The sequence below is a fragment of the Seriola dumerili genome, unplaced genomic scaffold (assembly GCF_002260705.1).
Source record: "Seriola dumerili isolate Sdu_G_001 unplaced genomic scaffold, Sdu_1.0 BDQW01000149.1, whole genome shotgun sequence".
NCBI lineage: Eukaryota > Metazoa > Chordata > Actinopteri > Carangiformes > Carangidae > Seriola > Seriola dumerili.
Genome location: NW_019174404.1, coordinates 24,110,357 through 24,134,245, shown reverse-complemented (window position 1 = coordinate 24,134,245; position 23,889 = coordinate 24,110,357). Strand labels below are relative to the sequence as shown.

At 42.2% G+C, this 23,889-nt stretch overlaps 1 protein-coding gene across 1 annotated transcript in view; it reads left to right on the top strand.

Annotated features, from left to right (window-relative positions):
* LOC111225879 (coiled-coil domain-containing protein 85C-A-like) overlaps positions 1-16,878 on the top strand; it is a 29,457-nt gene extending 12,579 nt beyond the window's left edge. The window contains exons 2-4 of the mRNA XM_022750918.1: positions 14,920-14,999; positions 15,451-15,537; positions 16,700-16,878. Coding sequence (XP_022606639.1) covers positions 14,920-14,999; positions 15,451-15,537; positions 16,700-16,804 — 272 coding nt within the window. The 3' untranslated portion in view covers positions 16,805-16,878. The remainder of the gene's footprint in view (positions 1-14,919; positions 15,000-15,450; positions 15,538-16,699) is intronic.
* Positions 16,879-23,889: the final 7,011 nt, after the last annotated feature.

Here is a 23,889-nt window from a genome sequence, read left to right as displayed (position 1 = left end):
TGCTGAAATGTCGCAGGTGAAATAAAATGCAGCGAGTACTCGACCAGCCAGAAATGTTTAGCACTGCAGACCACTCCCCCCAAAGTTCCTGAAAACATTACACAGCAGCAGACCAGCACACATCCCAGTACAATCAGAAGAGAATGGTCCAGCTGTGAGGATGAGCCCTGGCCCTGCATCACAAGAGAAAAGCCACCTGGTCAGGAATTTCCACATTCCAGCACACATAATGGACTGAGAGCAGTGTGGGAAAAAAGCGTGTTGAGGAAACAATAATAGTGCACTGTTTTGTCCATTGTCACTGGGAGAGCAGGTCACCTGCTGGGATGGCTGTTTGCATTATACAGTCTATGGTTTTCACATATACAGTCGAGGTCAGTAGCATTTGGACAGTTGCACATGTTGGTCCTTCAGGCTCTGAGCTGCTGCACATAACTACGTTAAAATGCCAAGTCTCAGCTTTTGAATCAGAGTAGGTTTCCACCAACATAGAAAAACTGTGTGGGAGATGCAGCCCAACACATAGCGCCCAGAGTTTCGGGGTTTACAGAAATAATTGGGCAGATACACATGTGAGTACATTAAAATCATCATGTCTAATATTGAATGATAAATCCTTTACAGTCAATAACTGCCTGAATTCTTATAACCACAGACATGAACAAATGCTTTGTATCTTTACTTTTCAAATGAATCATAGAGATGGTGATATTTTACCATCTGCTGTACTCAGTCTGACCTGACGACATGGATCGTGCACACTGCATCGCAAGAAAACACATGCAGACAAAACAACTCAGAAAACATCTTCACATGTGCTGTAAATACTCCCAGCACAACGGAACGGTTTCCAGGGGACACTAAAAAGTGATGAACCTGGCTGGGACGCATTTGTCGCAAGTGTGACTTTGTTGAAAGTTGAAGTTAAGCTAGCTAAGCATTTAAGCTTGCAAGTGTGTTTCAGTACTTTTTGTCCAGGCCTGCTGTATGTCCTGTTCACTCAGTTTGCTGTCTGTTTCTCACAGCACAACAAAGAGCTGTGCTAACAGCCAACCGCCACACAAAGAGCATGTGAGAGGTTTCCACAGTACAAACCACAGCTGAGCCTGTTCAGTGTCTCATGGTTCAGTTTAGTTTTATAACATATGAAATGACACAGAATTGTGGTTATTTTACTGCATTAGTCAACCACTATTACATACAAGAACTGAGCATAACAACATAAAACACCCTCAGAATAACAGCCCTGCAGTAAATACTGCTTTCATCAAGCTTTACATCGAAACAGGTGGAAACAACCACCGACTGTAAATAAAAAGCAATGTTTTTGTTTCAGTCAGCCAGCTCAGGAGGAATGGATTAATAATGTATGTGACTGTAGTGTCTTGGGACACCATCTTTCCCCAAAAAGAAAACAGCAGGGAGTGGGGATGATAATAACTTCACCAGGGAGAAACAGACTGGAGCTTGAAGATTGTGTTTATTGTAATTATTGCGGATTATGTTGTTGGTTTGTTTGACTAACTGATTCACTATTTATTGCAATGGATACATTTCAGACTGATGAATATTGTGGAATAATCCTCAAGTTGGTAAACCAGACAAATGTCACAACAGATTGCATCAGAAAATAAACACTATTTGTCCAGTTTTACAAAACCCTGAATGTAGAGTCAAATCCGTCAAAAGGTTTTATTGTGTTTTACATGGCTTTAAGTTCTCCCTCACTGTGCCGGAATTCCGGTGTGGGCCGTTTTAGATTCGAAAATAGATAATTATATGTCTATCAAAAATATTCTTGCATATTTTTTTTAAATGTCACTTGGCAAGACTATGGCTATATGAATACAGTCATAAGGAACCTTATATTTTGTATTAATGAAATAGACCTCAGTGTTTCCCATAGGTCTGAAATGTAGTTGTGGTGGTAGCCGGCGATTAGGGCCGGTATTACCTGCTGGCACAAAAATGGTCTACTACATGTGTCAAACAACCAAAAAAATGTGACCCTTAACACAATATTTTTGATTTATTGAATATTTCTATTTAGAGATCCAACTCCCCAACCCTCCCCTCCATCTACCTACATGGGAAATCAATGGGTACACATCTGCACATTTCCCCTTATATTTAGCCACTTAGCTACATGTGTAGCTACCATCGCAGCAAAGTTGCCTCTTTCTTTCATAGAATTCGAAGCCAGAGTCAGAAAACAATACACAATAAGGAGAAAAGGGCCCATTTCCAATCTGGCCCGTACACTCTCCCGCTACCCACTCTCACTGCGTTTGCGCATTCATGTGGAGGGTCTGCCACATTGAGTGTTGTTCCAAACTAGCAACCCTTATGTAGGAGTGGGTTATAAAGCCCTCCAACATCAATGCAGACTTACAAACCACCCTCCCAAATGAGTGCAGCATCGCTTTGAGTCCAGGATGGGTGAAATGCTATATATCTAATAATGTGAGTTCTGTGTGTTTATTTCCAAAGGAAAAGTCATAAATTGCCTCAAACAGACATTTGAAAAGACAATTTGACATCTGTTGAAAAAATAAGGATAGAATTAGATTAAGACGACAAATGAAAACATGTTCAGCAAAAACGAAATGCGGCTAAAGAAGCATGTGAGTGAATTTTTATTTATTCAATTCATAATTTTCCTTTCACAAGCTCACTAAGCCATGAATGTGATGAGGGCCATGTCACTGCCCACACACGTACATCTTTGTTAATGCTGTGTTAGATTATCTTTTAGATGAATATTGATTTAATCACAATATTTTGGGTAACAATGAATTTCCTGTTTTCATCGGAGAAAGGTGAGGGCCTCCCAAAGCTTGCCGTTGTATTCATACGTTTTGTTTTCATATCATGGTAGCAATCTTTTGGACTAATTTGGCAATCATTTAACAACGGTAGGCCTGTTATGCTGCATATGCTGTTTAAAGACCAACGGAGGCATGAGTGTTGAAAAGTTTGAAAGATAGGCGTATTAGATAGGCTATTCTCTACGGCTTTGAAAGTTGTATTTTGACTTGGATACAATTACCAGAACATGGTTTCCGACTGAGGAATGGGTGAGTAGATAATGCATTTTTCTTCCATTTGGACCTCTCAAGTTAACGAGAGGATTCACATTTAGAAACGATAAGATTTGGTGATCTTGTCTCTCTGAAATGGGTCACATTATCACTGCACAAAATACCCCAGAATCCAGAGATGTAGTTGCCCAGATATTTAAAAAATATGGCCCATATATGATGAAATCTGGACTGGAACACTCTCCAGTCACGGCATTGCAAGACATCATATCCCGAGCATATTTTATCTCCGGATTGGGACCACTACATCAGAATATGGAGTTAAGATATTTTTCCGATATGACTGATGCTGCATTTTGAATGCAACACACATCGTATTTCTGGTGTCAACATATCACGATACTACCAAAATGTCTCACCTCTTACATGTTAACACCTGGAAAACGATATATTTGTGGTGTCCAGGCAGGAAACTTCGAGATTTAATTTGTAGCTTTATGTCGGATGTTCAAAGATATGATTCAAATCTATCAAGTGACTGTGGATACTCATGTTTATCACTTATGTCTGGATCATATCAATCTCCACATCGGGACCACTTTGATGCAAACAGAATATGGCGTTACGATATTTTTCAGATATGACTGAAGCATATTTTGACTACTACTTACATTTTGGTCAACATATTATATGACACCACCGAAATGTTTCACCTCATATTTTAATATCTGGGAAGTGATTTACAATACGTTGGTATCAGTGGATGGAAGCTGAGATGTAACTCATGTTTTTGATATTCTTGGATTTGATTCTTTGAAATTATAGTAAATACTCCCTGGTTTTAACTCATGTTCAGATTACATCCCTATCTCTATTAAAACTAAATGTTAATATCCAGAAATGAGTATATGTAAGATTCTAAAAGATATACTGGAATACCAATCTGATGAAAATGACTGAGGATGCTCACTGTTTCTGACTCATATCATCATATCATCATATCTATCTCCAGATTCTTTGATACATTGATATGACGTCTGTTGACATCATCAATCATACATTTATGCCACTTGAAGTGTTTTATCTGTACAGTTTGTCATTTTTGAGTTAGACTTGGATACTGTTTAACCTGGTTTTCCAGATCGCCAGTTCATCCAGTCCAGATGGAAATGTAATTAAAACAGGAATTGTACCTTGACCGAAACAAAATAAGTGAGAATTGAACTCTAAGGCTTGGTGCCAGTGCTCTAACAGCAGAACAGTCCTGTCAGCCTGAGCAGGGAAAGACAGAGACAGAGGGAGCAAAAAAGGGGAGAGTTGGAGATCAGACACAACAGCACTAAAGAAAAATGGAGCAAAGAGTGAGACTGTTATATATATATATAGATATATATATATATATATAGATATATGTGTGTGTGTGTTTGTGTGTGTGTTTGTGTGTGTGTGTGTGTGTGTGAGAGTATGTATATATGTATGTATGTACATGAGTCAAAATATCACCTAGTGTTATATTTGTACAGTATATTCCACCATATATGTTTTAATGACAAAGAATGAGGACATGCCAAAGATTCAGACATATTCTAGCCAAATACTGAGTCCAAATATTTCAGTATATGGCATGAGGGCATATTCAGATATCATATTTTATATGTATGCAACACTAGATGTATCTGGATACAGTATACTATATTAGGCAAATGCTGGCTGAGTAGTTGACCTGGCATAAAGCATATCAAGAAATCGCCAGATATGCTCCAGGTATGATTCAGATTCTTGCAAGAAGAAAGCGTATCTCCGGATTCTTGGTGTTTTAGCGCAGTGTATGCGCCACAGCTGTCATCCATCCGGCTGGTAAGCTACAGCTTGCTAGGTTTTGTTTTTATCATCTGATACCACCAAAGTAACTCTAATATACTGTATGTATGTATGTATATATATATTTATATATATATATATATTCCATTTGTGTTTTGTTTGTGCGTATATTTTGTTCGTTTTGAGTGTATAACAGCAGCCTAGGTATCCAAGGTGAGGAATGGAAACCAAACCCTTTTAAACTCTAACCCTATCCATTCTTTCTTGTTACCCCCAAACATATTTCAGACAGACATTTTCCTTGCTTTAAGCCCTGGTTTTAGAATAAAGCTGAAAACAATTCTAGATGATCAACCAATTAATTCTTCCAGTCAGAAGCAGAAATGCAAAACCCCTGCCAGTCCCAAATTCTGACATGAGGATGTGCTGTTTTTCTGTTATCTATGATAGTAAATGGAGCAGGTTTAGGTTTTGGACTGTTGGTCACACAGAAGAGAAACAAAATCGTCATTTCTGGGAAACTTACTTGACATTGTATAACGCAAGGATTAATCACTTAATTGAGAAAATAATACCGATAAGTTCTAGCCCTATTTTAGTGTCATACAGTATATTCTTCATTGTTTTCATTGCTGTATTTAGCTTCTCTGGATTAATTTGGCTTTACCCATTTAGTTATTTAATCTGCATCAGAGCAGCAGAGTCAAAAAATAGTCACAGAAGAGTTTGTTATATTAATCATATGTAAAACATCATATATAGACTCCAAAGACGTCAGGCTTAATGCGAGGCTATTCCAAAGTTAAAGAGCTGCTCACTGGACAGCACTATCACCCTGAGTCTTAACACGTCTCCAAGGTACACTTGAAAAACTCTGGGTAGAGGATCTAAGAGTTTGGCTAGTGGAGTGGAGATGTAGATGGTCAGTAATGTACTGTGGAGCTTGGACATTTAAGGCTTTAAAAAATGAGCAAGCTGGGGGTGGGTAATATGTGACCGCTGTGTTGGATCGTGGACATCCAGCTCCTGCGTTGAAACAGTCAGGACAGAAGGTGTATGTCACTCTGAGGTTTTAAATGTCATGTCATCAGGATTGTACCATGAATCCTCGCTGAAATTTCTGTCAGGATCATTTTCAAATTCCTACAGACTCGTTTTGCACTTGTTGAACCAACCAGTTACTGGTCTCTTTATTTAATCAAATGCAGTCTCTTAATCCTCCTAGCTTCCTGTACTGTCATGTTGTGTCTTATCTTCATGCTTCACTCTGCAGTAAAAGAAGATGCTGAATGTGGTGTAGATACAGAACAACAGGCTTTAAATGTCATATTCTATGGGAACTTCATCTTGAACATCAAGCCATGTGATGGTTATTTTCTTTTGTTTTACATGGTTGTGTGCTGGTCTCATCCCAGACAGAGCAAGTGTGTGTGTGTGCTCTCTGTATGTGTGCTCTCTATGCCCTGGCCATCTGTCTCATAGCATTGTGTGCCTGACAATGGGCATTGGGGTCTTCAAAGACTCACTGTGCAGAATGGGGGTATCACATCAACCCAAACAACTCAGTGTCTCTCTGTCATCCACTCTTGTCCTTATGTTTGTGTGCAGGCTGCTGGTCCAGCCTGTATCCTCTCAGCCTGGTAGAAATGTGGGACTAGTCAGGTCAAAGGCCGTCTGGATTGTGAGGTCAGACCTTCTCCCTTCTGCCTCCCACAGTGCTGTACGCATTGCTGAGGATAAGTTGTGTAAAAATGCTGCTGCGCTGTTTTGTTTTATTGTAAAATGAGTCATTTATGTTGAAATTTTAATATAAATTGCTTACAGTTAATAGTATTGCGATATTCATCTTATTTTGACCATTTATATAAGTTTTGTAGATGTTTAAGCTCGACTTTTAGGTGCCAGTCACGTTATGGCAGACTGCTTTGTGTCGTGACCATCGTAGAGCTGCAGAGTTTTGTATGTTTAGGAGGTGCAGAAGTACAGAGAAATACCAGAAGACAGGTAATGACTTGTGTTGTCTTCTGCAGGTTCGTGTTTTTCTTTGATTAAATGTTATATTCTTTTAGTCTGTTTACACCACCCCAAGCACTTTATTTGTACTTTGGCCAGTAGGTGGCAGTGTTTTCCTTTTTGTACATTGATTTTCAGAGTTTAAATGAAATTGAATGTTATAATTTAGGTAAAATGCTTTCTTGTGGATGATGTTAATATGCCGAATTAATGTGTACGGGTGTATTGAGAAAAATAGTATAACTTGCGCTGTACACATTGCTGAGGGAGGCGCAGAAGTGCAGAGAAATACCAGAAGACTTTGTGTTGTCTTTTGCAGGAGCCATTAAACACTGGGAAGCAGCCCCCTGAGTCGACTCCTTTGTATGCCCTATCCACAATCCGTTACACACATACATGGCAGAGGAAATGTCTGAATGAACAAACAAACCTGAAAGCAGTACCTGTCAGGGTCTGTGGTAAGTAGGGGTGGACCCAAAATGCAGCCAACACTTGGGAGACAGTGCAGACAGGTTTATTAAACAAGAACTTAAAGAAAACACAGGGAACCACAAGGAACAGCAGGCCAAAACACGAGAAGCACAGGGGATGACAACAGGCAATATGAACAGACTAAGGACAAACCGGACATGAACAGCTTGGGGACGAACCAGACATGAACAGGCAACGCGACCAGATGATGACAAACCCAGAGATAAACAGACGAACCGACCCAGACAAAGGGGAGCACAAAGACTATATAGACACAGGAGGCAAGGGTGATTGCACACAGGTGAAACACATTAGGGCGGGGCAGACAATCACCACACAGAAACAGGACCAAGACAGGAAGCAAAAACACTGACACACAAGGAAGCCAATTACAAAATAAAACAGGAAGTGCGAAAATTCCAAACAAAACTAACAAAAGGTGTCTGCCATAGCAAACCATGACAGTACCCCCCCCCCCTTAAGGGCCAGATTCCAGGGGCCAGTGAACAGCATCTTCTGATGCTCAGGGGCAACACAGGGCAACTCAGGGGAACGGCTGGGAGGCCTTATGGACAGGCTGGGCAGTTCAGTGGGGCGACCCGGAGGTCGGGCAAACGGACGGAACCGTTCTGGAGGCCGACAGCAAAGACTGGGTCTCTCAGGAGGTCGATGCAAAGGCCAGCATTGCAGGCGGAGCCCCTCTGGAGGGCGAGCAGGACGACGACGGCGAAGACGGGGTCTCTCCGGAGGTCGAGCCGGAGGATGGCTTCGCCCCTCTGGAGGGCGAGCAGGAGCCGACTGGGTACCACGGGCAGGAGTCAGCTGGACTGCCGACAGAACACGAGGAGCAGGTATCAGCCGGACCACCGACCAGGAACCATAATCAGGGGTTAGCTGGGCCACCGGAGGCGGCACAAAGTCACGGGCCACTGGTGGCGGCACAAAGTCAGGGCCCACCGGAGGCGGCACGGAGGCAGAGACCACTGGAGGCGGCACAAAGTCAGGGCCCACCGGAGGCGGCATGGAGGCAGAGACCACCGGAGGCGGCACAGAGTCAGGGGCCACCAGAGGCGGCACGGAGTCAGGGACCACCGGAGGCGGCACGGAGTCAGGGACCACCGGAGGCGGCACTGAGGCAGAGACCACCGGAGGCGGCGTCCCGGCAGGAGTCAATGACACTGAGAGCCACGTGGGCTGAGTCAGGGCAAGAATCAATGGGGGCGGCGCCCCGGCAGGAACCATGAGCGGAGGTGACACCACAGCTGGAGCCAGGGGAGAAGGCGGTGACGTCACACCAGGAACCAGGAGAGGTGGTGACGTCACACCAGGAACCAGGAGAGGTGGTGATGTCACACCAGGAGCCGTCGTCGATGCCGCTGGAGAACACGAATAAGCGGCCGTTGACACCACGGGAGGGACAGGAACAGTCGTCGACGCCGCTGGAGAACATGGAGCAGCGGCCGTTGACACCACAGGAAAGGCGGGAACAGTCGTCGACGCTGCTGGGGAACACGGAGTAGTGGCCGCCGACACCCCCGGAGGGACAGGATTCGGCCGGACCGCCGACAGGAAACAAGGAGCAGGGATCGGCCGGACCACTGACTGGGAACCAGAGTCAGGAGTCAGCTGGGCCGCCGACAGGACATGAGGAACAGGATTCGGCTGGACCGCCGATAGGAAACGAGGAGCAGGAGTTGGCCGGACCACTGACTGGGAACCAGAGTCAGGAGTCAGCTGGACCGCCAACAGGATAGGAGGAGCAGGGGAGACTTTGTCCAGCCTACCCAATTCAGGAGCCAGGGAGGAATCGACCGGGACCCCCGACGCTGAGACAGCTGATGTGCCAGCTGGGATGGTCGACCCGCGAATTGGGGCAGGAGCCGACGAAACGCCAACTGGAACCCCCGACGCTGGAACAGCTGATGCGTCAGCCAGGGTAGTTGGCAAAGGCTCCTGCCCACAGGGGAGTAGAGGCTCTTGACACCGGGGTAGCCGGGGCTTGGGCTGGAAGTTGGGGACCTTGGACCTTGGCCTGGGCCGGAAGCGAGGAACCTGGGGCTGGGGCCGAGGCCGAGCCTCCCTATGGCTACGGGAGCCATGATGACCTCGCCTTCTGTGTCCTCCACGAAATCCCGTGAAAATAGCCAGACAAGTTCCCATGATAGGGGACTTGTCAGAGTCGTCCAGGTCCGAGTCCGAAAGGGGAACAGCCAGCGTGCAAAGGGGCCTGCAGACCGACGAAGGTGCTCACTGAGAGGACGGAGGCAACCCCAAGAAAGCCATGAAGCTGGCGTAGACCGCTGGGTCCATTTCTATGGTCGGTTCGTTCTGTCAGGGTCTGTGGTAAGTAGGGGTGGACCCAAAATGCAGCCAACACTTGGGAGACGGTGCAGACAGGTTTATTAAACAAAAGAACTTAAACAAGCACAGGGAACCACAAGGAACAGCAGGCCAAAACACGAGAAGCACAGGGGATGACAACAGTCAATATGAACAGACTAAGGACAAACCGGACATGAACAGCTTGGGGACGAACCAGACATGAACAGGCAACGCGACCAGATGATGACAAACCCAGAGATAAACAGACGAACCGACCCAGACAAAGGGGAGCACAAAGACTATATAGACAGACAAGGGAGGCAAGGGTAATTGCACACAGGTGAAACACATTAGGGCGGGGCAGACAATCACCACACAGAAACAGGACCAAGACAGGAAGCAAAAACACTGACACACAAAGAAACCAATTACAAAATAAAACAGGAAGTGCGAAAAGTCCAAACAAAACTAACAAAAGGTGTCTGCCATAGCAAACCACATGACAGTACGAGTTCCACTCACTCTGCTGGATCAGTGTCAGCTGTAGTGCTGACATGTTAAGTGGACCGGGTCAGATGTTAGCTGTTGCTTTTTCTCTATAAAATTAATTGTTTCACCTATCAGTCACATTTTTGTATTGTGGGGCCAGCCATATAAACATTAATGTCAATGACTGAGTGAGTGATCAAGTTAAACCATTGGTCAGGTGTATGCCATCTGACTGAGTGATCAAGTTACACCATTGGTCGCCCAAGTGTTGGACTTTTCCCAATTGCCATAGCTCAAAATGATTTGGCCCTAAGTCCACAGTTCACTGCCATACACAGTCCAGCCATGCACAAGGTTTGTACCTAGTGTTGTTGTATATAAAGACATTTTGGCATACCAAGCAGTAAATGCTTTATGTTTAAAACTCTATATAAATATAGATATATATGTACAGTAGGGTCCATAAGTCTGAGACCACTTTTGGTGGTCTATTACATCATACAGCTGTGCGTCCTGGTCCAGTTTGAAAGGGGTCTACGCACAGCAGCACCAGGCTGCGACACTGACAATAGCACCAACCTGTGGATGAGACTATGAATATGGATGGATGGGATGGCGAATGATAGCTTATGACAGTAAAACTGGGTAAAACAGACATTTTCTTGTGTCCATCTGCCATTGTCTTCACTCGATCTGCCATTTTACCAACATCACGTTTTGACATCTCGTAGTTATGCCCCTTGTTTACAGTAATGCCCCTCTCTTGCAGTTTGCAGACGGACCCTTCTCATTTTGTCAGCACTGTCTCCCTTTGTGTGTATGTGTATGTCCGTCTGTGTGTGTGTGTGAGAGAGATAGACTTGCCCTGAGGTCAACACTGTCCAGTGTCTTTATCTTGTGTCCAGTTGAAGTGTAGACAGCTGTCTTCCTGTTAACAAATTATCTCTCAGGAAACAATGTCACGGGTTCTACTGGTTCGATGTGACAGTTTCTATCTACTGATTCTTTGCATGGACAAAGTGACAAACAGCCTGACAGAGTGTGTGTATCACTGTGTATCATAGACATAGACATATAACTTCAGTGATACACATTTCCACTAACACAGTCTTGATATATATACACACACACATATATCTTCCGCTAAGACCTGGTGGCCCAGAAAGCCTAGCTGCTGTTTCAGACTGTCTCAGCAACATTAAATGTTGGATGGCACAAAATTTCCTACAACTCAGCAGTTCAAAATCAGAAATTATACTGTTTAATCTACCAAACCCCATCAGTTCCTTTCAGAATGCCCTTGGTCCCTGGTCTGTTCAACCAATCGCCACAAATACTGTTTGATTCTAACCTGACCTTTGATCACCACATCAAAAAAGTTGTCCAGTCATGCTTCCTCTAAATAAGATCCATCTCCAAAATCAAACACATTAATTTTCTCAAAGTTGTATGACTATAACTCCCCCCTCTGAGGCATAAGTCAAAGGTCACTCTCCCACCTCCAACTAGTTCAATAATTTGTTTTGCTAATTACATTTTCAAAGACATATTTGCTGTCTGGAGGATGTTGCCTGGAGAGGTTTTGTTTGGTATCGGAAGAAGTTGGGGTGAAGGTCATTTCTGGTGTACCGGATCTGCATTGTCATGGCAACAATAATAAACACAAGTTGTAGAGTGGTTAAATGAAACAACGCTGACAGTCGGTTTCTAATGGGAAACAAACAGTGTGTCAAAGTCCTGTGTCCTGTTGATCCATCCATCCATCCACACCAATGTCCTCCTAATGTGGACTCTATTTCTCTTTATATAGCGTCACCTGACATCCTCATTAGCTGCTGTCATAATAACCTTCTACAGCTCACTAAAATTATTAACAAGTGTATGCATGGCTATCTTTGATGAGAGGAGCTGTTTTTGTTTTAGACCTTGAAAGTGAGGACAGTTTGGTTGGGCCTCACAACTCACAACAAAAGGGTTGATTGAGGGTCTGGACTTGGTTTTAGGGATCAGGTTTTGGTTAAGGTTAGGTATGGGTTGGAGTTGCAATGGTTGAGGTTAGTGCAAAGGACTGGAGAATGTTGTTAAGTGTCCTCATGTCCTTATGTTTGAGGACCTGAGACTGTCTTGCTCTGACAGTGGGCTGATCCTGTTTCTCTGGCTGGTCTGTCACTGACCAGTCTAAGGGTGCAATGACATGACTCACAAGTTCACATCAGGTTTTGGGTGACCTGTCTTCCAGTCAGCTTAGCTGTTTTTGACTCCAGCACCTTAATTTTCACAACTTTATTGATATAAAAGTTAAAATAATCCTAGACTGGTTGGCTCTGTCTAATGAACAAGCCATGTTAAGAAACTTGTTATATTGGAGGCCTGCTGCTAGTTAAGAATTTCCAAACTCAGGTCTTTTGAGCATTTGCTGACCTTAAGAAAGATTCACTATAAAAACAAATAAATGAATACAAGAAATACAATACACTCAGAATGCACTAGCAGTTCCTGGTGTTAGTCACGTTGTTTAAGTAACGGGGCTTGGGGCGTGACTGAGAGCAGTGAGTGTTTGTTGTGACATCACAAAGTTCCAGAAGTCCTGACGGCTGGTTTTAAGGCTCAGTTTCTGAATACTGGCTGTGTGCATTTCTTTGCAGACTGAGGCTTTAATACTTTCACAGTATTAATATAGAACATAGACCTGCTTTATAATCAAACAACACATGGACATCTACCTTTAGACTATATGGACCTTTAAACAAACTGCAGCCTGTCTGTGTACTGTATTGCATGTCCACAGCTCAAACTGCCGTCAATGATAGTGCTCTGAAAGCAGCTCGTAAATTCACATACAGTGGCAAGAAAAAGTATGTGAACCTTTTGGAATTTCATGGTTTTCTGAGTAAATTTGTCATAAAATGTGATCTGATATTCATCTAAGTCAAGGGTATTGACAAATATAATGTGTCTTAAATAATACCACAAAAAAAAAAGATCTTTCATGTCTTTATTGAGAATAACCAAAAAATCCTCATAGTGCTTGTGGAAAAAGTATGTGAACCCTTGAATTAATGACCTCAAAAAAGCTAATTGGTGTCAGGTTTTAGCATACCTGGAGTCTCGTTAAGACAATGAGTTTGGGGGTGTGGACTAAAGCTACTTTGACTGATAAAAACCCCTCAAACCTTTGGAGTTTGTTTTACAAAAGAAGAACACGTTTATGTGAGCCATGCCTCGCCAAAAAGAGCTTTCAGAGGATCTACGATCAAGAATTGTTGATTTACATAAAGCTGGCAAGGGTTACAAAGTGATTTCAAAGACTTTAGAAATTCACCAGTCTACAGATAGGCAAACAATCTACAAATGGAGACACTTTGGGACTGTTGCTACTCTACCAAGAAGTGGACGCCCAGTCAAAATGACACCAAGAGACACAACGAAGACTCATCAGTGAGGTAAAGAAACAACCCCGAATGACACCAAAGATTTGAAGGCATCATTGGAACTGGCTAACATCTCTGTTCATGAGTCTACAATACGTAAAACATTGAACAAGCAGGGTATCTACGCAGGATACACCACGAAGGAAGCCACTGCTTACTAAAAAGGACATTGCTGCACGCCTGAAGTTTTGCAAAAAGAGCACATTGACACTCCACAGCGGTATTGGCAAAATGTTTTGTGGACTATGATTCTAAGATTGAACTATTTGCGAAAAAACACCCAGCACTACATCTGGCGTAGAAAGGGCATGGCATATGTCATGAAAACATCATCCCAACCATAAAGTATGGTGGAGGGAAACCTCATGATTTGGGCCTGCTTTGCTGCATCAGGGCCTGGCCAGCTTGCAATCACTGAGGGGAAGATGAATTCCCAAGTTTATCAGAGAATTCTACAGGATAATCTGAGAATGTCTGTACATCAGCTGAAACTCTCTAGAAAGGTGGGTGATGCAACAGGACAACGACCCAAAACAACCGAGCAAGTCCACAACAGAATGGTTCCAGAAAAAACAAAATCCGCCTTTTGCAGTGGCCAAGTCAGAGCCCAGACCTCAACCCAATAGAAATGCTATGGATTGACTTGAAGAGAGCCACACACATGAGACGTCCAAGAATATGGCAGAGCTTAAGCAGTTTCTGCAGGAAGAATGGGCAAAAATTCCTCCAACGATGTGCAGTTCTGATCCAGAGCTACAAAGCGCCTTGTTGAGGTTATTGCTGCTAAGGGGGGGGGGGGGTCAACCAGTTATTAATTCTAAGGGTTCACTTACTTTTTCCACTGCCATTTTGAATGTTGAATGAGTGTGTTCAATAAAGACATGAAAGATCAGATTTTTTCTTGTGTTATTATTTTAGACACATTATATTTGTCAATACCCTTGCCTTAGATGAAGATCAGATTTTATGACAAATTTATTCAGAAAACCATGACATTCCAAAAGGTTCACATACTTTTTCTTGCCACTGTATGTGTTTGGGAATCAGTGGGTATAACAATGCAATATTAGGATGAGTTGACTTAACTAGAATCTGTTTGGGAAAATCAACAACGGGCCTCTCAGCCTCATGTGGAGACTAACTAAGCTGCCTCATGTGGCAGCTGGCTGCTTTAGGATAAGGTTCCACACTGCTCATCGTGTGCTCATGTCCAATCATGAAGAAGAATGCCCTAATATTATGTACTTGGCTATACTTGTATTGACATCTGCTCAGACCAAGATGTCATCAGATGTCATCAGATGTGACGTTTTCTTTTGTTTCTCGTCCAGACGCATCAGCCAGCTACATCAGACAGCTGGAGAACAAAGTGAGGACGCTCGAGGATGAAAACAAGCAGCTGCTATCACAGGTAACTTGACGCTGTCATCACTTTACACACTACAAACCACATCAATGTGCTTGACTTATTTTGGCTGCAGGCCTCTACTGCAGACTCCACAGACTGTGGAAAGTGTTGACACAGTATTGCGCTCTGTATACTCTGTAGGGATTTTTAATAAATGGGATGAAACAGAGGTTTTCACAGTCTGACACTGTGCTTGTAATAAAAAAACATTAGGTACATTTTTTTGTCAATAAAAAATAACTGAAACTCATCAAATGTTTAAATCTAGCTTTACAAAAAAGTCCAGGAACTGCAGCATGTTTGATTTCCCAGTAGCAGTAAGTCCTACCACTGCCTCCTTCTCCATCTTCCATCATTTCCCTGTGTTCACTTACAGTAAATTCAGGGTGATGTCTGTGTGTGTGTATCTCTCTCTCTCTCTCTCTCTCTCTCTCTCTCTGTGTCTGTCCCTCAGGCTAATGGATGGGACATAACAACTCTGAGGAAGGGTTTGTCTCTTTGTCATTCAGACACTCAGCACTCACAGGACAACATGCACAATGTACGTATACTATAACACTGACAACAATGCGTTTGTGTATGTGTCTATGTTTTTGACTGACTCTTAGTAATAACAAACAAGCAATAAGAACTTGGCCTCAAAATATTAAAAGCTCATATCTGGTCTTGTTCACCCTCATCCTTCTGCTCTCCCTCCATCTTTCAGGTGGTTCATTTGAATCACATCTGCAGCAAAACAATAACAATATTATCAGATGAGAATACATTCAATATTCATTTCCTTTTATGAGTGACAACAGTGAGCACATGTCCCAGCTGAAATGACAAGACTCTGCTCATAAAAACAGCGAGTATGAAGACTGAAGTGTATTTGAGTTATTTATTAAAAAGCATCCACAGTGGAAGATGCAATAACAGTATCACGTGACAACCCCCTATGACAGGTATGGTGTATTATACTGCATTAGCTTAATCTAGTTGTACCTAATGGTCAGTGAGTTTATGTGTCACAGCAATCTTTTTTAATTTATGCCCCAGTCATTTCTGATCAGGTATCTGGTAAATAGGGTTAATAATAATATAATAGCACAGCAATAATGTGGTAATTAGATGATGATGATCAGATGATTGCATGTAATATTTAAATATTAATGAGATAGCCTGTTGGTTTTGAACGGACACTGCACTGCTGATTCAAACCTTAACCTGCAGCAGACATCCTGTCTGACCAGCTGATTGATCAACTCCTATTTTACTGCAAACACAGCAGGTCGACTGCACCTTCTGTCGCCATGAGAACACACTGTATCCGCCTCAGCAGTGCCACTGCTTCCTCTCACCTCCTCTTCCTGTCTAGTGTCATTCTTCTCTTCTCTATGCTGCAGTATATTGTCTCTGTACTCTCCCCTGTCTCTGTTATTGGTGATGACAATTATCTATCTATCTATCTATCTATCTATCTATCTATCTATCTATCTATCTATCTATCTATCTATCTGCTATAAAAGTACTTCATGTAGTTACAGTATGACAATAAAAGTACTTAATGTAGTTACAGTATGACAGTAGAAGAACTTCATGTAGTTACAGTATCACAGTAAAAATACGTCATGTACTTAAAGTATTACAGTTAAAGTACTTCATGTATGTTGGGACTCAGTACATTCAAGATAGTGGAGACCACATGTTCGTTTGTTCCACAGACAATAGAACTCACCTCCCCACAATTCCTCACTGTTCACACCTGGGGACGAGTCTACCCCAGGGACCTTCAGACCAGTGAGTATTGGTCAGTGTGTGATATGTGACCCCCCAGGATGTCACCAGACAAAACCAGATCCCCGTCTTTGTTCGCCCTCTCTTCTCTCCTCGGCTTGCTCAGGAGCCAGCTCCTCTCTTCCCTCTGGGCTTGTCAAGGAGCAACAAGGCTCCCAGCGCAGGTCAGCCCTGCTACCTGAGACAACAGCTTCCTTGCAGGCCTGCCCCCAGCAGACTGCAATAGTCTTCTCCTCAAAACCAGTGACCTGTTTAAGATTTACTGAGAGTGAACCAAGTTCTCTTCAGAATCAGCAGTTAGCAAGGGATAGTTAACTCTGAGAAGAACAAAGAGGAAACCAGCGGCCTCCTCTGCAACACCGAGGCCACACAGCCAGACAGGACTTCACTCCTCTAGGAAGCACGCAAACCCATTGGACTTTACAACAACACTGGAAAGGACCTTTTTCTTTTGTTCCAAGGACTGGGTAGCGTTAACTGACAGAGCGTAACCTAACCTAGCACAGCATAGCACAGCTAAATAGTAGAACTCTTAAGCTTTGTTAATGTACATGTCGGTTAATGTTTTGTTGTTGAAATGTTTGCTTAGTTTGTGGTCAGTCACACAGTTAATCGGGTACTCATATGTTCAAACACATAGTAGTACGTCTCAGTTCTAGAACCTGCATGAAGCTAACCTCCTCCCTCTAACCTGGTACCTTTAGATTACATGAGCTAGGCTAACAAAGAAACTCACACCTTTTCTCCCCCACACACTAGATGTTGAGTAGTTTCTTTGTTTATTGCGTTGTTTATTTATTATTTGTGGTAGTCTTCCCTTTTAAGGCCATGTGGTCACAGTGACCACTTTGAATCAGCCATTTTGCCTTTTTCTGTGTCCCCACAGACACTCCCCCAAACACACACGCGCTCGACACACACACACACACACACACACACACCCCTGTATATACTTTAGATTAGACATTGTATGGTTTTATTTGTTACATTGTAAATAAATGTCTTTAAGTATAACTACTGGTGTGTTTAATGTTGCACAAGCGTGAGTATTGTCAATCTCTACTCAGTAAAACTTCGATCCTTCAACATTTACATACTGTTGATATGGTAATTTGGTTATAGTTATTAAGTTAATTATTTATCAGTTACAGATTAGAAATAATAATTTGAGACTGAATCAATATTGGCTATCCTTGCCTATTTTAGGCTGTTGCCCCCAAGGATTTTACTCATTTAAAGTTATTATGTAATAATATTTTAATATTAATATTTTCATAATCAATGATAGATGTTAAATTGATAAACAATTAAACAGGCCTAACAACAGTATGACATTAAACGTACTTCATGTAGTTACAGTACGACAGTAAAAGTGCGTCATGTAGTTACTGTATGACAGCAAAGGTACTCTGTGTATAATATTTTATAAGATGATCATATGTTTATCTGCAGCTGACTCTGACTCCAGCTGTCAGATTAATGTAGTGCAGTAGTATACAGTAAAGTAACATGAAACTCAGGTAAAGTACAATATCTCAAATTAATACTTCAGTAAAGTGAATCTACTTCTCATCAGTTGCTTTTCATCACTGTCTGCAGCTCTGATTGGTTGCTCATCATACAGTAACCAGTCACTGATGGCCTCTTGAGAGTGAAGACCATTTGATGTCAGTCAGAAGAAGTACTCTAATACTTTACTGGAGTAAAAGGACCGACACAGCAATGGGAAAATACTCCAGTACTCAAGTACATTTCCATTTGGAAGGATTAGGAGGTAGACTGATGCTACTTCCACTGACCCAATCCACCAGTTACAGTGACATTTTGATGAAGACATTTTCACTGCTTGAATGCTTAGAGGACCACAACTAAACAATGAGGCTGAAGTGGCAGCATTAAACACTTCCTGCCCTCTAGTGGCAAATATAAGCTAAAGCTTTTACTAAGCAGCCTGTGCGGCTCCTTGTGTGTGTGTGTGTGTGTGTGTGTGTGTGTGTGTGGTTCTGTGTGTGTGTATGTGTGTGTGTGTGCGTGTGTAGGTGCTGGATGTCCATGAGAGGCTGGCCAGGCAGAGCTCACAGGATTATGATGAAAACCTCAGTGAGAACGAGAAGGTCATTGTCAGAGACATGTGCAACGTACATTTAAAAATGAACTTCTGTCTTTCTTTAAACTCTACCTAGCCCTGGAGATTTCATGATACGTGTGGTGGTCAGAACCTGGTTTCATTCTTATTATCTGCTATTCAGTTCAGTATATAGAAACATGTCTGTCTATACAATAATACCAATACTACAAATATTAACACTTAAAGCAGCAAATCTGAAAGTTCCCAGTAATAATAAATTTGTCTGTTCAGAAGAAACAATTTGGCCATTTACAGTTACTGCTGCTGTGCCACATGGGTAGAAATGTGCACAGCCCTGTTAACATGAAGATGCTTGTATGATTCCTGCTGCTGTGTGACGACTACAGATATTTCAGAAACTCAGAGGTCAGAGTGCTGCATACAAACAGAACATCAGTACTGTAAAGAGGCCTGATGTTTAGACTTTGACCTGAGACCATCTAGTTCATCTTTATGTTTTCATGAAGAAGAGGCTTTTCGGCTTTGATGTGAGATTTGTTTGTGAGAGTGAGAGACAGAGCCAGAGTCACATTAATTAATTATTAAATGATATTAACTTGAGGTAAAAAATGATTGTTTTTTTCCCCTCCGACACCTCCTGGCATTGTACTTTATTTTCTTTCTCTCTTATACTTGAAATAACACTTTTTTGTATCCCTTCACCAAAGAGCCAAGTATCAGGAAATGTGGTCAAAGTCTCTCCTTCCTGAGTTACAGCATTGAATAATGACCAGAGGTGATTTTGTAGAACATTATGATGTCACAGTGAAGTTGACCTTTGACCTTTTGGATATAAAATGTCATCACTTCATTTTATCCTTATAGACATTTGAGTTAAACTGTGTCATAATTAGTGAATGAATGTGTTGGTTATGGCCAAAAACATGTCTGTCTGTCTGTCTGTCTGTCTGTCTGTCTATGGCTCTGGTCTAACTCATGCGTAAGATTTGGACAAATCTTAGACATCTGCTCCAATGGGAGCTTAATGTAAGAGGAAGCTCACTCGCTTTGTTGTCTAACTTCTGGTATTTTTGGGGAATATAGTGAGAAAGCACGGCTCTACCAGTGAGGGGGACATCAACACTGGGACTGTTGCTAGCACAGCAAAGTTTGTTCTTAGCCTAGCAACTAAGCTAGCCAGTCACTTTTAAGCCAACTATGCCCAGCGATGGCAGCGCAATGCTACTTAAAGCCAATAAAGAGAGTGCTGACTTGAAAGAAGACATCAGTCGGCTCTTCGAGGAACTTCAGAAGAAGGACTCCCTACTGTCCAGCTACCTGGATTTGGCGTACGGACAGTCCAAAAAGCTCAGCTCAGCCTTCCAGGACACAGTGGCGTGGGACCCCGCCACCTTCCAACCATGGGTCAACCTGGGCTGAGGTGGTAGTCTGTGGCTGCAAGAGGGGCTTGTACGGGATCACCTCTCCCCCTTGCTTGAGCCTCTCCAATCGCTTTGCCGCCTTAGCAGATGACAACCCGGTCCACCCATCTGATACCCCTGCGCCTCTTCCTGGACCAGGACACATCCACAGCGCCTACCAACCTCTGCTGGTAGCTGACAGTGCTGATGGTGGCACAGGATTCTGAAGTAGGCTGTGCTCCAACGATCTGGAGGGCTCCCTCGCTCAGACCCAGCGGGGAATCCTCCTCCCAGTTCCGATGCCACTGGCTCGCCACACTTGCCTTCCTGGCGACGCAATGCAGACTGTGCACCTTCCGACTGTGAGTCCCCCTATCCCCCCTCTCCTTGTCTCCTCTATGCCCCTATCATTTTGGTTGTGGATGATAGCATTACCAGGAACATTCACTTATTCAATGCCTCCACACACTGCTTTCCCTGAGCCACAGTCCAAGTCATTCTGGACAAACTACCTGGGCTATTGCAGTTGCTCCCATCCTCCATAAACCGGGTGCTAGTCCATGTGGGCTGTAATGACATGGCTCGTTGGCAATCTGAGCTGACAAAAAAGGACTTTAATGACCAGTTTAGCCTTTTAAAAAGCTGCGGAAACCTCAATCTCAACACCTGGCTCCAGTCCACCTGCTGTGCTCACAATTTCGGTTTTATTGACAATTTTAATCTGTTTTTGTTTTTCTTTTTACAGGACCGATGGAGTCCACCCAAACAAACTGGGCAGCTCTGTGCTAGCGCCTAACATCCTCAATTTCTTTGTATTGCTTTTATTTCCTTTTATTTTTTTTATGGCTTTCATGGCTTTCATTTATCCTTATTATCTCTTTTTTATTCCTTTTGTTCTATCTCTTTACAAATGTTTTTTATGTTTCTATTTGTTTTTATTCCCTTTATCGCTTCTTTACCTTATTTTAATGCACTGTTCTTACTGTTTTTACCCCTTTATGCCCTTATTTGTATTAATTATTTTTATCTCATTCTGTTGCTTTATGTTGTTTTAGTGCCTATACCCCTTTTATTATTCCTCTTCCCTTTAATTGCTTACATCATCCTACATCTTACTTTGGTTCTCCTGGTCTCAATTTATGTTGTTGGGTTCTTGTGTTTGGGTTGCTTGCTTGGGCTCTTATGGGTTTATATGACGCTGTTGTTTGGGTTCTTCTGCCCTTGTTCTCTTGTATGTTTGTGCTTTTATGTCAAAGCACTCTGTAAACCCTTTTTTTTCAAAGGTGCTATATAAATAAAGGAATTATTATCTATCTATCTATCTATCTATCTATCTATCCATCCATCCATCCATCCATCCATCCATCCATCGACCAACCTACGTACCTACCTACAAGTAAAAAAGGAGAATCAGAAAAAAGTACTTCAAGCTATAAAAGTACTTCATGTAGTTACAGTATGGCAGTAAAAGTACTTCATGTAGTTACAGTAACACAGTAAAAGTACTTCATGTAGTTTCAGTATGACAGTAAGTACTTGTGCCAGATGTTATAAAATTCCCTCTGGGCGTTCCAACAGTGTGAAATCACCCTGACCTTTGACCACCAAAATCTAATCAGTTAATCTTTGACTCCAAGGCTGCAGACAAAGTCTGTTTTGCTTAGGAAGGTTCCTAACTGAGTGAAATGACTTGGAAATATCTGAGCAGCAGCCATGATAAGAGCTAGTCCAATCCTCTAATTGATCCTATGTAAGGAAAGGAGAACATGCCATCCCACAATCTCACATTTAAAGTAAGTGTAGTTTCATCACTGCAGACCCACATTGTCAAGTTATAACAGATTTTTTGTTCAGCTCCTGTTCAAACTTGAAAATGGCTTGGTGACCATACAAGACAATTCACTTTACTTTTCTTCCTTTTATTCTCAGTCCAGTTTATTTTGATACTGAGTGGTGAGTAGAGTTTACAGTACAGTACATTCGTTTAGTTATATTTCATTAACAGTAAGAAACACTCTCACATTTTAGCTTGCAGCATTATGCTTAAATAATCAGTGCAACGGGTGCTCAGCTCCGAGGCACTCCTCTACAGCTAGAATAGCCTTCGGGCTTATTATTATTCTTCTGCCAAATTTTGGCTCGTAACTTGTCCCGCAGCTTTGAGAAAACCCCGGTAATATATACATCAAAACGTGCGTCTTGATCCCGAAAGAGGTGCTATGACTTTTGTTGTTAAAATTCCAATTTTTCCCAAAGTTATTCCCAAAATACTGGGAATAAATAATGCATTAGGAATGCATTGGAATTTGCTTTAAAAACCCACAAAATTTCACCTTTTTTCTACAAAATTTCACCTTTTTTCTGAGTCACCCAGCTCTCTCATACCTGCACGTAGAAATGTGATTCAAACTATAAAACGGAGGAAAACTTCTGCTCTCTCAAAAACACAACAACTGTTTTTACATAACATGTAAACTTTTCAAACTATGAGCACTCAAAGGAGGAGTGCAAATCACTTTTTCTTCAAAGTTAGACTGACAGCGTCAGTTGGCTAGAGTGCGTGAAGCAGTAAAAAATAACCTTTATTTTTATTTTTAACTCAAGCTCACGGCCAAACCGTAAAAAGGAGACAAATAATTCTTTCTGAAATAGTAGACATAGTTGTTGGGATTCATAAAATGTAACTTTGACAGGCAGGGTCTGCACAAAATTTAAACGGGGGTGCCGAGTCCGGCAGCAATACCTGTCTCACTCTCATTGACACCTAATGTAATCGTCTTTTTTTTTCAAAAGAATCTCACTCTGTCTTCGCACTGAGCTTACTCACTCATTTTAAGGAATATCTGAATAAAATAGAGACTGTAAGAAACTTCTGGCTTCAGTGTCTGTCACGGTGTTTTCGGTTTTTGAAAAGAAGTAACGGTTTTCTCATAATTTGCAATTGTTTTAAGCCATGTAGAAGCCAAATTCTGGGCAGATTTTCACATTGCCATGGCAACGGCAGCTCCTGACCTGTGTGCGTGTGTGCGTGCCTAGCAACCAGATAACCAACTCTCCAAGCTCCGCTAGCTTTACATTAGCCGCATGTTAGGTCTTAAATTACATTTAGTTAGGTCTTAAATATGTAAGTCCATTTACTGCTTCCTTTGTTGCTTTTCTTTTTGTTTTGTTAAATGAGTGAATGAAGTTGTGACGGTCTCCGCTGAGACAGAGGAGAGGAGAAGCTACTAGCCCTCTCTCGCTGTCACTTCTAGTCGCGTTGCTCTCCTCCCCAGTAATGTTAAATTTAGCACCGAAAAAAACATAATAGTGGTAATTTAAATAGCGGTTCATGGGATTTATTAACCCTCAGGGGTCCCTCTGTCCTTTTTTGGACATTTTCTTCACTTTTCTTTTTTGATTTGCTGATCATTTTGGCTGTGTTACAGCTGAAGGTATGGATTTCTGCAAGAAAGTGTCTTTTTTGACATATTTTTAAAATCTAATGTCAGTTACTGTTACAGGTCTATTATACACTGGTAACACATTTTGTACCCTCTGGGGTTCCTCGCGTCCAAAAAAGGACACACAAAGAAAATGCTATAAAATCATCATATATCAATATTTTTTTCTGCTTTTTTTTGCATAC